Source organism: Amblyraja radiata, chromosome 2, assembly GCF_010909765.2.
Source record: "Amblyraja radiata isolate CabotCenter1 chromosome 2, sAmbRad1.1.pri, whole genome shotgun sequence".
NCBI classification, from domain to species: domain Eukaryota; kingdom Metazoa; phylum Chordata; class Chondrichthyes; order Rajiformes; family Rajidae; genus Amblyraja; species Amblyraja radiata.
The window spans coordinates 83,646,984-83,663,652 of NC_045957.1; the positions used below are offsets into that span (position 1 = coordinate 83,646,984).

General features: G+C 41.1%; 1 protein-coding gene across 1 annotated transcript in view; it reads left to right on the top strand.

Moving 5' to 3' along the window:
* Positions 1 to 9,795: 9,795 nt before the first annotated feature.
* The window catches only part of LOC116985144 (sodium-dependent neutral amino acid transporter B(0)AT3-like), a 52,067-nt gene continuing 45,193 nt past the window's right edge, over positions 9,796 to 16,669 (top strand). The window contains exons 1-3 of the mRNA XM_033039640.1: positions 9,796 to 9,967; positions 14,258 to 14,398; positions 15,774 to 15,911. Coding sequence (XP_032895531.1) covers positions 9,796 to 9,967; positions 14,258 to 14,398; positions 15,774 to 15,911 — 451 coding nt within the window. The remainder of the gene's footprint in view (positions 9,968 to 14,257; positions 14,399 to 15,773; positions 15,912 to 16,669) is intronic.

Below are 16,669 nucleotides of genomic sequence, written 5' to 3' on the forward strand. Positions count from 1 at the left end.
GCCCCTTCCTCCGGATTATAGGGGTGACTGGACCATCAGTTGCCAGAAAATCGCAATTCAACCTGTAATACTCATTAGGCTGTGGGGAGAGAAGCAGAGTTAAATGTTTCAAGTCAACTATTTTTCACTTCTGATAATTTTGTCATTTTATGTCAGCTACCATCATGATTTGCCATAAATTTATTTAGACAATGTTAAGTATGAATATGGTGTCTTATCTTAATATTAATCACATATCATAATCTGCATCAATTGAAGATCAATTTAATTCTGAAAATCCTGTGCTCTTCACACATTTCAGTGCTTTTATTATTAGGCACTTCTCTTAGAACAGAACCTAGAATCTAGAAAGCATGCTACACCTTAACTTCCACAGAAGACTAAGGAAGTTCAGCGTAAATTCATGTCATTAGAGCAGAATTAGGCCATTTGGCCCATCAATTCTACCCTATCCTTCAACTATGGCTGATTTATCTTTCCCTCAACCCCATTCTTCTACATTCTCTCCATAACCTTTGATACCCTTACTAATCAAGAATCTGTCAATCTCTACTTTAAAAAATACCCAATGATTTGGCCTCAGCTTTCTGTGGCAATGAATTCCACAGATTCACTACCCACTAATGAAAGAAATTCCTCCTCATCTCCTTTCTAAAGGTGCGTCTATTTATTCTGAATCTCACCACCTATCACAGATGCACCGTAGAAAGCATCCTGTTGGGATGCATCACTGATTAGTTTGGCAACAGCTTTGCCCAAGACCACAAACAATTGCAGAGTTGGCGAGGAAGCCCAGTCCATCAAACGTATCAGTCTTTCTCACAACAACTCCATTCACACTCCATGCTGCCTTGGGAAAGCAGCCTACAAAATAGAGGGCAACTTGGTCACTCTTCTCCCCTCTCCCATCAGGCAGATGTACCACCAAGTTATCAATTGTTTCTATCGTTTTGTGACTGCTGAAAACTCCTCTCATGAGCTGAGTGTGTAGTCCCGATCTTCCAACTGACCTCAATGCAACCCTTGCAGTTTTTTTTATCTGCACTTTCTCTGTAATTTCAACGTCATAATGCTATTAAAGGTACACAAAAATGCTGGAGAAACTCAGCGGGTGCAGCAGCATCTATAGTGCGAAGGAGATAGGCAATGTTTCGGGCTGAAACCCTTCTTCAGACTGATAGGGGGTCATAATGCTATTAAATTATTCTCTACACTCTGGTATCTTTCTCTTTGCACTACCTGTTGCACTTATGTATGGTTGCACTCATGTATAGATTTGTTTGACTGGATGGTACAGAAACAAATGTTTTTCTCTGTACCTTGGTTCATGTGACAATAATAATAAAACATAATAATAATAAAACCAAACCAAATAAAGTTGAATTAATTTGTTCAAATCCCGGGAGCTGAACATCCAAGGTTACACATACTATGGAACAGACAAGCAGGTGGGCAGAGGAGGTGGGGTGGCTGTGCTGGTTAAGTCAATCCTTAGCAATGGATGACATACAGTAGGATCAGAATCCATGTGGGTAGAGTTAAGAAACTGCAACGGAAAAAGACCCCGATGAGAGTTATACAGGGACCTTTGAATCATAGTCAGGATGCAGTCCACACATTACAGCAGGAAATAGAAAGGGCACATAAGAAAAACAATGTTACAGGGTCGTGGGGGATTTCCAATATACTATTAGATTAAAAAATTAGCACTCGGTTGCAAGAGGAGGATTTTCTAGAAAAGCAATGAAACGGTTTCTTATAGCAACTTGTTGATGAGCCTACTAGAGAAAAGGCTATTCTGGATTTGGTGTAGTGCAATGAACAAGACTTGATTAGGGAGCTTAAGGTGAAGGATCCCCTAGCAACAGGGAGAAGCTGAAATTGGATGCATCGGTATTACTGGGTTACTATGCCACTGTAAGGTCAATTAGGAGTGGGAGGCTGTTGTCAAATAGCCACAAGATCAGGGAAGGATGGCAGATTTCCCACACTAAAAGGATATTTGTGATGGTTTTTCTAATTAGCTTCACTTTCACAGATAACAGGGTATTTTCGGAAAAATAATCAAATTCTTAAGACTGGTATGGTGAGATCTAAACACAATTTCTCCAGGTTAATAGTTCAGACTCCTGGATTATTCATGGTTGGAGTGCATACTGTCGTTGTGTCCTTGGGCAAGACACTTCACCCACCTTTGCCTGTGTGTGAATGTGTGTGAATGTGTGTGAATGTGTGTGAGTGATTGGTGGTGGTCGGAGGGGCCGTAGGCGCAGATTGGCAGCCAAGCTTCCTTCAGTCTGCCCCAGGGCAGCTGTGGCTACAGAAGTAGCTTACCACCACCGAGTGTGACTGAGGAATGAATGAATAATGCGATGTAAAGCGCCTTGAGTATTAGAAAGGCACTATATAAATCCCATCCATTATTATTATTATTATTACTGTTGGGTAAAGGTAACTGTAGAAGCATAAATTCATGGTTGGAAGACAAATCCAACTCAATTTACAAATTCGCAGACGACACCACCATTGTGGGCCGGATATCAAATGATGAGATGGAGTACAGGAAGGAGATTGAGAACCTCATGTCCTGGTGCTGAGACAACAATCTTTCTCTCAGTGTCAGCAAGACAAAGGAGATAGTGATCGACTTCAAGAAGCCAAGCGGTACACATACCCTAGTTTGCATTGACGGTGCAGAAGTAGAGATATTTGAAAAATTCAAATTCCTAGGAGTCAATATCACCAACAACTTCTCCTGGACCACCCATATTGAAGCAACGACCAAGAAAGCACACCAAAGCCTCAACTTCCTTAGAAAGCTTAGGAAGTTTGGCATGTCCCCGACAACTCTCACCAACCTTTACAGATGCACCATAGAGAGCATTTTATCAGGATGCATCACAGCTTGGTTTGGGAACAGCTCCATCCAAGACCACAACAAATTACAGCAAATTGTGGACGCAGCCCAGACCATCACACAAACAAACCTGCCTTCTATTGACTCCTTCAAGTCAGGCATTTTGTACGGGAGCGTATCCCAGAATTCATAGTCAAACCAAAAAGTCACATTCTTTATGATCTACTTCTCTCACAGCCTGACTCTAAACACTTGATCTCCCGCTTTGTCACTGCCTTTACGATACCAGTTGAAGCTGGTCATCTCAGGGAGGCCTGGGCTGCAGAATTGGGCACTCCTGTGTCAAATGAACTGTGGGAGGAAGGTTTGCCCGGTATACAGAGCTGCTCTATTAGTTCTAGATACAGATTAATTCAATTTAAAGTCTTGCATAGACTACATTATTCTAAAACCAAACTTAACAAGATTTTTGAATCGGTTTCCTCCATGTGTGACAGATGTGGTACTGCAGAAGGATCACTATCACATTTATTTTGGCACTGTCCAGTTTTAAGTAATTTCTGGAGTGACATATTTAACTCTCTTTCCAAACAATGTCGAATAAATATTCTGCCTGATTGTAATCTGGCTATTTTTGGTTGCTCTGACAATACAAGGGCCCTTCCTTTCCACCAGAAGCAGATTCTTAGAGCAGGTATGGTTGCAGCTAAAAAAATAATATTACTGAATTGGAAGTCTCCACTCTCCCCATGTTTCAAGAGGTGGCTCAACGAAATGCTTTCTATTGCTAAGATGGAACAGATTCGTTTTAACAAAGGGAATTCACAAAATTATTTTTTGAAGGTGTGGAAACCATTTTTGATATTGCTTGATGAGGCATAACTGTCTGATTTGTTTATTTTGCTGCTGTGCTATGTCTTTAATCTGAGCGATCTTTGATCTTGCACTCTGACTGATATTCTGGCTGCCCTCCACTCGTTTTTTTTTTTTTTTTGTTTGTTTGTTTTTATTGTTTGTTGATATGTTCTTGGGTTTATTTGTTTGTTTTTGTTTTTATTTGATTTTTTTTTGTTTCTTTAATTGTTGTTTTTTGTTCTCTGTCTACTGTGTGTTTGTTATGATAAAATTTGAAAAAAATGAAGCTGTACAATTTATCCGTGTACAATTGCTTCTAATAAAAAGAAAAGAAAAAAAAGAAAAAAAAAGAAGGTCGCAAGGCAAAAGAAAAGGAATTATAGGCCAGTTAGTCTGACTTCTGTGGTGGGTACATTTTTAGAGTCCATTATTAAGAATGAGGTTTCGGAAGCACATGATAAAATAGGCCAATGTCAGCATGGTTTTGTAAAGGGTTTTGTCTTGCCTGACAAATCGGTTGGTGTTTTCTGAGGAGTTAACAAGCAGGCTAGACAAAGGAGAGTCGTGGATGTTGTTTACTTAGTGAGGCTGCTAAACAATATAGGGGCCCCTGGTATTAGAGGCAAGGTACTAGCATGGATAAAAGATTCGCTGACTGGCAGAAGGTAAATAATGTCTTTCAATGAGATCCCCCTGTTCCTGCTAAACTACAGCGAGTACAAGCCCAGACCCTTCAAATACTCCATATGGATTAGTTTAATCATCCCCAAAATTATTCTCGTTAACCTCTTCTAGATCCTCTCCAAAGTCAGCACATCCTTCCTCAGATAAGGGACCCAAAAGTGCTCACAATATTCCAAATGTGGCCTTAGCAGTGCCTGAAAAAGCCTCAGCATTACATCTTTGCTTTTATATTCTAGTCCCCTCAAAATGAATGCTAACTGATTTTCTTGAGGAATTGCTAGCAGAGTTTAACTTACATAACTTACATAAATGTGCAGTGATACATTTTGCAAATTTAAATCAGGGCAGGACCTTAATGGTGAACAGTAGGGGCCCTGGAAAGTGCTGTACAGCAGAGGGATCGTAGAGTACATCGTAGAGTACATCTACATAGCTCCCTGGAAATGGCAGGTAGATAAGGCAATGGGGCAGCTTTGGCACTCTGCCCTTCATCAGTCAGGAAATTGAGTATCGAAGTTGGAATGTTCTGTTACAGTTATGAGGCTGCACTAGGATTAGTAACTTCAGTTTTAGTCAGCTTGCTATAGGAAAGATGCCATTAAACTAGAAAGTGTGCAGAGATGATTTATGAGGATGTTGTTAGATCTCTAGGGCCTCAGCTATAGGGGGAGGCTGGGCACATCTGGACTTCATTCCTTGGAGCACAGAAGGCTCAGGGGCAACCTTATAGAGATGTACACAATCACCTCTTGTACTACCATAGATTTGTTTTCTGATTGCATATTTTTGCACCGTCTTGTTATTTGCAGTCTTTCTTTTCACTCTTATGTAATTTATATATCATTTATGTTTTGTGTGTACGTGCATATGCAAATAAACTCAATTCAACTTAAGAGCAAGATATTATCTTGTCTCTGAACTGCATTCTGGGTCTGGGTGGAGAGACCGCTATCCGGAGCTCCCGTAACGCGACTTCTCTGGCCCGTGTCGCGGGGTTGGAACGACCCGGAGCGGGGGCGTACATCGCCCGGCACGGCTTCATGGCCGTGGGACATTCCAGCGCCCGCCGGGGGGCTCCAACTTTGTGACATTTAGACCGGGAGCGGGGCCGTACATCGCCCGGCGCGGCCTAAAATGGCCGTGGGACTTATCATCGCCCGCCTGGGGCTTGGACGTCGGGAGAGAAATGGAGAACAGGGGAGAGAAAAGACTTTGCCTTCCATCACAGTGGGTTCACTGTGATGGATGTTTTTGTAAATTGAATTGTGTGTATGTCTGTAGGATATTGTCTTTGTTTGTATAGCTGTGGAAACGGAGTTTCGTTTGAGCCTCGCTGAGGTTCAAATGACATGTAATAAATATTGATTGATTGATTGATTGATTCTCTTTCATGTCAAGCGATCTACCAATTTCAATCATGAATGAACTCTTAGTATTTACAGTCCTCTGGAGTACACAATTCTAAAAGTTGACAAATTTATCTTCATCTGCTTAATCCCAGGCTCATCCTGTTTCATCAAATGACCAGTTGGAATGCTGGGATAGGCTGACCTATCAGGATACAAAGAAAAAGTTGGAATGTGATAAAAATCCATTGTAAAAACACAAATGAATTGTTTGATGTTTTTGTTAAAAGACACAGACAGACTCTGGGAAGCTTCAAAAGCCTATATTAGGGGCCAACTTATCTCTTTTGTCTCCAACCTGAAAAGAACCGAGACGTCCCAAACGGCAGACCTGTTACAAAAAATAAAGGACATTGATGACAAATATGCATCTGACCCAGACCCTAACCTTTATAGAGAACGCCTTAGGTTACAAACAGACTTTGACCTCACGTCTACTAATAAAGCTAAACTATGACTGCTTAAATCTAGGCAACACTTTTTTGAATCTGGGGATAAAGCTGGGAAGCTTTTGGCCCATCAGGCCAGAACCGAGGCGACTTCACGGCTAATTCCAGCCATTAGATCCAGCTTAGGGGAGATTCATACTGATCCTCTTAGAATTAATGAAGCATTTGCTAAATTCTACGCTGAACTATACGTTTCCGATAGTCCTCCCACTGCAGATGACATGCTCAGTAGTATGACGTTTCCCCGAATTGGCAATGAAGCCACGAGAGACTTGGGTGCGCCCATAACTGTCGCTGAGGTCCAAGCAGCCATCACATCGCTGCAAAGCGGAAAGTCACCCGGCCCTGACGGCTTCACTGTAGAATATTACAAAGCTTTCTCGGCTCTCCTCGCACCAGTCCTGAGAGATATGTACAATGAGGCTTTTTTACATCGTCGCCTACCGCCCACCTTGTTGTTGGCTACTATCTCCCTAATTCTTAAAAAGGAGAAAGATCCCCTGCTTTGTAGTAGCTATAGACCAATTTCACTCCTGAATGTGCACCTCAAAATCCTCTCTAAAGTTCTTGCGCTCCGTCTTCAACGAGTGATGCCCTCTATTATCTCGTTAGACCAAACAGGGTTCATGCCAGGCCGACAGTCTTCCCACAATACTAGGCGTCTCCTTAACATCATCCATTCACCGAGTAGTGAGACCCCGGAGATAGTGGTCTCCCTCGACGCCGAAAAAGCTTTCGATAGGGTCGAGTGGAAGTACCTATATGAGGCGATGGACAGGTTTGGCCTCGGTAACAGTTTTATTCTTTGGGTCAGTCTGTTATACTCGTCCCTGGTGGCCTCAGTACAAACAAACGGCACACTGTCGCCCTACTTCCTCCATCGGAGAGGTACCAGACAGGGTTGCCCGTTATCACCACTTCTGTTTGCTGTCGCGATAGAACCCTTGGCGGTTTGGTTACGCTTAGAGAAGGGCTTTAAAGGTATTACACGGTTCGACACAACTCATAAAGTCTCATTGTATGCGGATGACCTGCTCCTGTACATCTCGAACCCAGTCAGCTCTCTCCCTGTGATTACGAATATTTTAGAACGGTTTGGCGCGTATTCTGGTTATAAACTTAACTACCAAAAAAGTGAGCTATTACCGATTAACTCATTGGCTAAGCAGCTCCCTCGCTCTTTAACCTCATTCAAATGGGCAGAGGACGGGTTTCGCTACCTCGGCGTTTTTATCACAACACCCTTATCTGATATGTTCCGCACAAACTTTCTGCCTCTGGTTGAGAAAGCTGAAAGAGATTTTGACCGCTGGTCAGTTTTACCGCCATCCCTCGTGGGCCGGATAAATCTGGTCAAGATGGTCGTCCTACCCAAATTCCTGTATCTTTTCCAGCACGTCCCTATACTTATCACTAAATCTTTTTTTGATAAATTAGAAAGGACAATATCTAAATTTTTATGGGGTAGCAAACCGGCTAGAATCCAAAGGCGATACTGCAGTCTCCTAAGAGTGACGGCGGTTTGGCACTTCCTGACTTCAGGCGATACTATTGGGCAGCTAACTTGCAAAAACTCCTGTATTGGATGAATGATGATTGCGACCACCTACCGGCCTGGGTACACATGGAAAAGGCGAGTTCACATCTCCCGTTGCGGTCTGTCCTATGCTCCCAACTCCCCCTTCCTATAACATCTGTGGGTGCAGGCCCAATTGCGTCCCTCTCGCTCAAGATATGGAGCCAACTCAGGAAAAACTTCGGTTTACAAGGCCCTTCCATCTTGACCCCACTGCTTAAAAATCACATCTTTAAACCTTCAAGTACAGACCACACATTCAAAACCTGGCATAGCAACGGTATCAGTAGTATCAAAAACCTATACAAGGATGGCATCTTTTCGTCCTTTGCGGAGCTCTCGTCCAACTACAGCCTCCCAAACTACCACCTTTTTAGTTTTTTCCAGATAAGGGATTTTGTGAAGAAGACATTCCCCCATTTCCCAAATCGCCCCCCTGAAACCCTGACCGATACCATCCTAGCGCTAGACCCCAACCGGAAGAAATGCATCTCTGTTTTGTATAACTTGTTAGGGTCGGTTATATTGAAACCTCATACCTCATTAAAAGCTGCGTGGGAGGGTGAGCTGAATACGAAACTAACAGACCAGCAATGGGACTCTGCCTTGGATTTGATCCATTCTTTCTCCATATGTGCCCGTCATGGCCTAATCCAATGCAAAGTCCTTCACAAAGTCCACTACACAAATGCAAGATTATCTAGAATTTACCCTGCTGTTAGGGACACCTGCAACAGATGTAATCAATCCCCTGCCAACCATAGCCATATGTTCTGGTCTTGCCCTAAGCTAGCAGCCTTTTGGAGGAGTGCTTTCGACTTGATAAGCAGAGCCTACGGCCAGACTATTCCTCCAAACCCACTGTCAGCCATTTTCGGTACCCCTCCCAACACCAACCTCTCTGTTGCGGTGAAACGGGTTCTAGCTTTTACAACCTTGTTAGCCCGGAGACTGATCTTGCTTAACTGGAGGCTCACCTGTCCCCCGACACACGCCCGCTGGATTAAGGAGGTGCTTTACAATTTAAAGCTTGAAAAACTTAGGTTCTCTCTCAAAGGCTCTACCAAGACATTCCTAGATACATGGAACCCTTTCTTGGAACTTGTTAACTCTCTCAACTTGTCCCCGGACTCGGAAGAGGACTGAGTGCTCTCCACCATTGTTCTGCTCTACTGCAGCTGCTCTCCCCTTAACCGCCCCTCCCCACACTTATTTATTTAATTACTTACTTATTTCCTGTTATTAGTGACCCCCTTTTTTTTTTTAGTACTTTTTGTTTCGTTTATCTTACCATATTTGTGTGGATGTGTACGTATGTGAGTGTTGTTTGTACCCGTTTGGTTCCGACCTGATTCGGGTGGGTTGAAGGTGGGTAAGGGTAAGGGCTTTGAGGGTCGCTTACATACTGTTGCACAATTATGCCTTGACTGTCACTGTCTGTTATCATTGTATGTATGCAAATTGCTGTGAAATTCAAATAATTTTTTTTTTTTTTTTAATTAAAAAAAAAAATTTTTTAAAAGAAGAAAAAAAAAAAAGACACACTGTGACTTTTTAAGTGGTTATTTTTGAAGGAATCATGCAAGCTGAGTAACTTACATGTTCATTAAATATTGTTCACGATATTTATATTTCACTTTCTGTCATTGGTTTTACTTTAAATTCCTGTCATCTTGTTGTCAATTGCCAAACGAATTGAAAGAGTAAGACACACCTATTCTAACAGACTTTATTTTTACATCATATTCCACTTACGTGCATTGGATATCAAATCAAATTGCAATTGTCCTCCAATCCCTGGCTCAGTCCATTCCCCTCTAGTGGACTTCGACGTGGTTTCCCATGGGACCAGGTTATCCATTACTTTATGCTGAGAAAATGTATAACACATTAATTGAAAGCTCAGGAAGTGTCAGGAAAGCTCAGAAACGAAACATTTCCCTCTATCTAAAATCATAGCTAAATGTCATGGCAGAAGATAAAGTGAGTAATTGTGTTGAAGGTGATGACAATGAAAGTCAGAAGGAGGAGAGGGCAAAGTGGGACAATAAATTGCAATATGTGCTGAGCTGCACTGGATTCGCAGTGGGTCTGGGAAATGTGTGGAGATTCCCATACCTGTGCCAGACCTACGGAGGTGGTAAGTACACTTCACAGATATAACGTGTACATATGCCTGTGCTTTACCTTCATGAAGTTCTCTGCAGACTGCAATTTTCTCCTGTTTGAAAATCACTGAGCAACAGTACCAACAATGGGCTTTAATTATATGAAACGATATACACATCTCCATTGTTTTAGCAGAAATATGGAATTAATTGAAATTAGTAATTTAATGCCTGCATGGAACCAGCTCATCAAAAGTTTTGGTTAGTTTAGTTTCGAGATACAACGCGGAAACAAGCCCTTCAGTTCACCGTGTCCGTGCTGACCAACGATTCCCGCACACTAACACTATCCCACACGCACTAGAGACAATTTACAATTTCACCAAACTAATTAGCCTACAAACCTGTACATCTTTGTAGTGAGGAAGGAAATCAGAGCTCCAGGAGAAAACCCACGCAGGTCATGGCAAGAACGTATAAATTCCATACAGACTGTACCCGTAGTCAGGATCGAACCCGGGTCTCTGACGCGCAAGGAAGCAAATCTATTGCTACACCACAGTGCTACCTAAAAGTTGTCATTCCTTTTCAGTCCACATCACTTGCTAGTGATTCATAAGTATAAGGGATTTTATTAATTTGTTGATTTTGGAACTGTGAATTGATCAAAAACTATTCATAATCCCACTTGGTTCTGTCTAAAGGAACACCTACTATTATTGTATTAAAACATGATTCAATGATATTCAATTTCCTCACTTCATTTCCAATTTGGTCAGAAATTGATACTGCGGATTTGTGGTGTTGTGTACTGAGAGATCAGTTGATACATAATTGCTAACTTTTCAAAAAGTTGCAGGATTTGCATAATAAATGGAAATAGAATGATAGGTCATATAGCAACATTGATGTATGTCCCAATATGTGAAGGAGCTGGGTAAACAGGGTTTGAATGCACAGTGTAAGAAAGAACTGCAGATGCTGGTTTAAAATGAAGGTAGACACAAAATGCTGCAGTAACTCAGCGGGCGAGATAACAGTATGGGTATGTATGAATGGACAGGATGGGTATTGTAAGGTAAGGCTTGGTTGTGATTAACACAAAAGACAGGTCCACACCGGGTTTGTGTTCCAGAGCAAGAGCACGTTTAATCTGCAATCATTGCCTTTTATCTTGAAGGTCACTTGACCTCAGTCACGAGGCTCATGCACGAGTTTCTGTTACATTGATTGCAAAGACATCACAGTCATCACAGGTATGTTAGTCTTTTGCTTCCTTACTGCCATCTCTGCATGAGTGACTATTGTAGCGCAAAATGGAATAAGGCCAGAAATTCCTGGAAATATACAGGTCAGGTGGTGGATGTGGAGTGAGAAACAAAGTTATGTCAATAACCTTTTGTCAGAACTGAGAAAGTGAGAAAATTAATGTGATGTAAGTTGCGGAGATGAGACAATAGACAATAGACAATAGACAATAGACAATAGACAATAGACAATAGGTGCAGGAGTAGGCCATTTGGCCCTTCGAGCCAGCACCGCCATTCAATGTGATCATGGCTGATCATCCCCAATCAGTACCCCGTTCCTACCTTCTCCCCATATCCCCTGACCGCTATTTTTAAGAGCCCTATCTAGCTCTCTCTTGAAAGCATCCAGAGAACCTGCCTCCACCACCCTCTGAGGCAGAGAATTCCACAGACTCACCACTCTCTGTGAGAAAAAGTGTTTCCTCATCTCCGTTCTAAATGGCTTACTCCTTATTCTTAAACTGTGGCCCCTGGTTCTGGACTCCCACAACACTGGGAACATGTTTCCTGCCTCTAGTGGGTCCAAGCCCTTAACAATCTTATATGTTCCAATGAGATGCCCTCTCATCCTTCTAAACTCCCGAGTGTACAAGCCCAGCTGCTCCATTCTCTCAGCATATGACAGTCCCGCCATCCCGAGAGAGGAGAAGAAATGTCAGTGATAGTGTGGGGGACCAATGCTGTGCAAGTGAGGCAATTGCTTTCAGTAGTGGTGTCTGGGTGAAGGAAACAAATGGTTGTTTCAGGAGAACTATGCAGAGCAATGCAAGTAGTGGAAGATGAACAAGAGCAGTGAAGAGATAAAGAAAATATATGCAGGAACGGTGAAATGCTGAACATAGCTGTTGAGGAAATCCAACCTTTAAGAGTATCCTGGATATTTAGCAGATCAAGTGGCATCTGTGGATAGATAAAGTCTGAGTTTGTGTTACATGTGGCTGATCGCTGTCAGAATTGGCCAGGTTCGAAACTGGATTATCAAAAAATGTTGTATTCAGTACTGAAGGCAACGGCCTACAAAGTACCAAACTGCAAGAGGAGCTGCTGTTCCTAGAGTTTAAATTGGGCTTCAGTGGTATGGTGTTAGGGGGGCAAAATAAAACAGAGGTCAGAGTGGAAGTGGGATGGACTAAAGGCGACTGGCATTTGCAGTTTTTTTTTCTGCAATGTTTCTGCAGTTTTTGTTTACTTTCCTATCATGCTACTCACTGAAAGGATGTAGAATGATATTCAAATTGAAAGGTTACACTTTAAAATGAGCATGTTTCCATAAATCTTTTCCAAGAATGGTGTTGTGATTAAATAAGAGTAAAGTGATAATCAGCTAAGTTTTGGTGATATTTCCTCACTGGGTGTACACAATAATTAATCCTAAATGTTTTCACTGAAAATGTTTGGCCAGACTTTCCTCCAAAGTTCTAAGAACCTTTTTTATTCATTTTGTGAGATGCGGACTTAGCAGAAAATTACAAATTTAAAATTTGAAGAAATTCTCATATTTGTAAAATTTGTTTCTTAGGTCCAAAGAGGGTTTCAGCAGGAGTTAAGTATTGGCTGGTTTAAAAAAAAAATCTATGCATCATATTGGGCATTGCTAAACATTTCCCGTGGTTTTAATGCAACAATACTACTTAAAATGAATAAGTTCACATAAATTAATTGATTCAGTGAAACGGGCAATAGTGCCTCATAAGATCATAAAGCCATGCAGCCCATTAAGTCTGCTCCGCCATCCAATCATGGCTGACCTATCACTGCCTCCTAACCCCATTCTCCTGCCTTCTCCCCATAACCTCTGACACGTGTACTAATCAAGAAATAATTGTACAAGGACAGCAACTGAGCTTGTTACCAATTGTAGTGGCCATTTGGCTTATTTTGTGTGTCATTAACTATGGCATATGTCTTTAAATTTTAGACTGCCCTTGATATTGTGGGTGGGATATATGACGTATTTTAGGGCATGTTTCTAGCTAAGTTTCTTGCATAGAAACTTAGTTTTCAGTTTAGTTTTGGACCAGCATGGGGAAGGTTCACCCTTTGACCATGCGAAGTGTAACGGAGACACGAGGAGTTTTCTATTGTTTAATGCGATAAGCTGGAGTTCAATGAAGATTATAGTGTACGAGTCGGAAGAAGTTTGGATGTACCTTATTGTTTTTCATCAACAATAAAAAATCTATTAATCAAAGGACTGTGTTTTGAAGATTTATCTGTGAAGAAGCTCTGAAGATCCCCGATGGAGAGCTTGCATGCGTACAAAGACATTCCCCTTAACCATGCAGTCCATTTAGCGGCTAGAGGGAGTAATCTCTTGAACGATATAAAAATCTGCCGCTACACCAGTCTCCAAGAGAAACAATGCAAATGCTGATAGTCTCACCTTTGGTGCATAAAACAAAAGCTGAAAATTGTGAAATACACATCGGGTCAGTCTGCATCTCTTCGAAGAGAAACAAAGTTAATGTTTCAGGTCTAGGATTTATGCATGTCAGCATTTAATTATGAAGTCTGTCTCCCAAGATATACACCAGAAGGAGAGGCAAGAATGGAGAATGGTATGCTTTTTTTTAAAGGTAGAGATATCTCAAGGCTGTGATGTTCCAGTCTGTTCTTTGCCTAAGAATTACATTTCATGCTCACCCCATCCCTTCACCACATCACACACCAAACTCCAAGTTTTTTCAATACTTAGGAAATCCTCCAGATAAAGAGATTTAGAAGCAACGTTGCCCATACTTCGTCTCATAACCCATCCTGGTTTAACATTTTATGTAATCTCCTTTCTGCTTGGTAACAGTGCAACTCACATCAATATATTGGATCAGAATCCATAGTTTTAAGTACACTCCCATTAATCTCACTGGTATATATCATTTTCAATGCTATCCATCAGGAATTCAATTTCAAGACATAGAGAAAAATTATGATGAATTGCAGAGGTGAAAGAAAGGCACAGTGTGGCAAGTTTCACTGAAGCTCTTTCTTTGTTGTTTTAATTTATGATCACAGGAACCTTTTTAATTCCTTATATTATTGCGCTAATCCTTGAGGGAATTCCATTGCTTCACCTTGAGTTAGCAATTGGTCAGCGGCTCCAGAGGAGTAGTATTGGTGTCTGGATGTCCATTTCCCCCTATCTGGGAGGCGTGGGTAAGTTGTTACTTTGGAGATTAAAGAAATATCTTGTGTTTCGATTTAGCAAATGGGCATCATTACTGTCCTAGAATAAAATGTATTTGTAATTCGCGGACCCTACGATCCTAAGGTTTATGAGAGGTTGTGTTGTAAGGGAAACTGACCTTTGAAGTTTACTGCTGATATTCACAAAGCCTTTCAATTAAGAGGAGAATTCATTATTATAGCACTATTAACAAGGTGCCAAACATGCAAACTAAAATTAAAGGCTAAAATTGATTCACATTTCAATCATAAGAAATAAAGGCAATCACGATGTAAAGATGTCTAACATGGTTTATCTGGCTAGACAGAAGTGATGGAATGACTCAGTGGGTCATGCAGTACCTGTGGAGAGAAAAGTTAGGTGACGTTTCAGATCAGGACTCTTCCTCAGACTCTGAAGAAAAGCCCTGATCTGAAACATCACCTATCTTTTTTCTCTAGAGATGCTGCCTGACCTGCTGAGTTGTTACTGATACACTGCAGCTCCCTGGGAAAACGATGGTCTAGGAACAAAAATGAGCTGGTCATTTACAGCATTCCACTTTCTCCTCCTGCTCCAAGTTGCTGGGTTTCAGCACATTCATTGCTTGCAGCAGCTGTCTGATTTCAATTATTTCTTGCCTGTAATTTTAAAGCATTAAAATGAACATTGAAAGGCATGAGGTTGGCAGAAAGTGGTTTATTTCCTATGACAATGATGCAGATAAACCTAGGTAGATTTCTTTCAATTGATAGCATTCACAATCTGATCTGCTGTTCAAAATGACACTCACCACAACAATCATAGATGCTCCTGACCTCTGTCTATCATATGCTGGACTACCTCAAAAAGAGGTGCCATAGCACCCATACAATCTACCTCCCCTTCTCCCAACTCCAGTGGACTATAAACATCAATATAACCTCATGCAATTCTTCTAAAATGTACTACTTTCACTAATATCTGCGTTTATAACCAGATTCCAATGATACCAGCTTCAGAGCAAAGTTGGTAAATTATTCTCTGAATGAATAGATTTCAGTTTCAACTCTGGTACCCTGCGAACCCAATTGAAAGAATGCATGGAACTGGTGCATAATTGTGTGTCTGGCCCGATTACGATAATAATGAGATAGATAAATAGATATTCAATGTTACAATCGTTATCAGATGATTGTAGCATTGATGTTATAGATGGCCATTGTTTCATATCTGGGCTAATAAAGAGCAATTACTATCGCTTATATTTGTAGATTTAATTGTCAATTCCAGGTTAAAGTATTTTGTAACTCAATTATGTTATGGCAAAAATCATTAAATAAAGTCTTGAAATTCTGATTAAAATCCTCTTTGTTTTTGTCACAGGCATTGCTGCCATGCTCACATCCTTCCTGGAAGGTCTGTACTATAACACACTCCTTGCGTGGACACTCTGGTACTTTTTTAATTCATTTGAGGAACCACTACCCTGGAAATATTGTCCTTTAAACAACAATCAAACAGGTTACATATAAAGAAGAGTTTACTTGCCTTCTGATTGAATGTTATTTACATATATTGCTAATTATATTTCTTCATCGCCAGATATAACCTGACCTGCTTATAATTTCCAATTTTCAGCATTCACTGCATTTCATGTTTGCTCTCGACTGCCTTGATTTATTTGTTTAATGAAGAATGGTTATAGGAAAGATTTGTGGCATCTGGGCACATGTAACCACATGATCAAAATTGACTCTTCACCCCTGTGCCTTTGTTATCTTCCAGAATACCAGTTACACAGGAACTCCCCTCTCAATTGCAATATCAATTGACACAATGGTTATGGGAAAATGTGAATCCTATCAACAATAGCAAGTATTGGAGGTCTGCTACTTATTCCTGGGTGCGTATTCAGAATCATGGGAATCTCGAGCGTACCTCAAGGGTAGTCTGACCTGGCTATCGTATCTATGATTGGTATTTTCCACTGCAAGTTCTCCATCTCAAACAATATCAACCCTCCACTTCCAAAAAAGGAACCTCGTAGTTATATAAATCATTGCTTTTACTAAAAGTCATGAAACTCTCACTGCTAACTGGAAAGAAAAGCTGAAAAAAGTTCAAAATGGCCTAATGTACTCCCCTTGAACAATTCTGATAACCTTGTCAACCTCTCCTATATCTATAATGCGGTACCTTAAAGGCCTTGCTGAATACCATGTAGACAACGTCTACAGTCTTGCCATCATAAACCTCCTTGGTTACTTCTTCAGAAAACA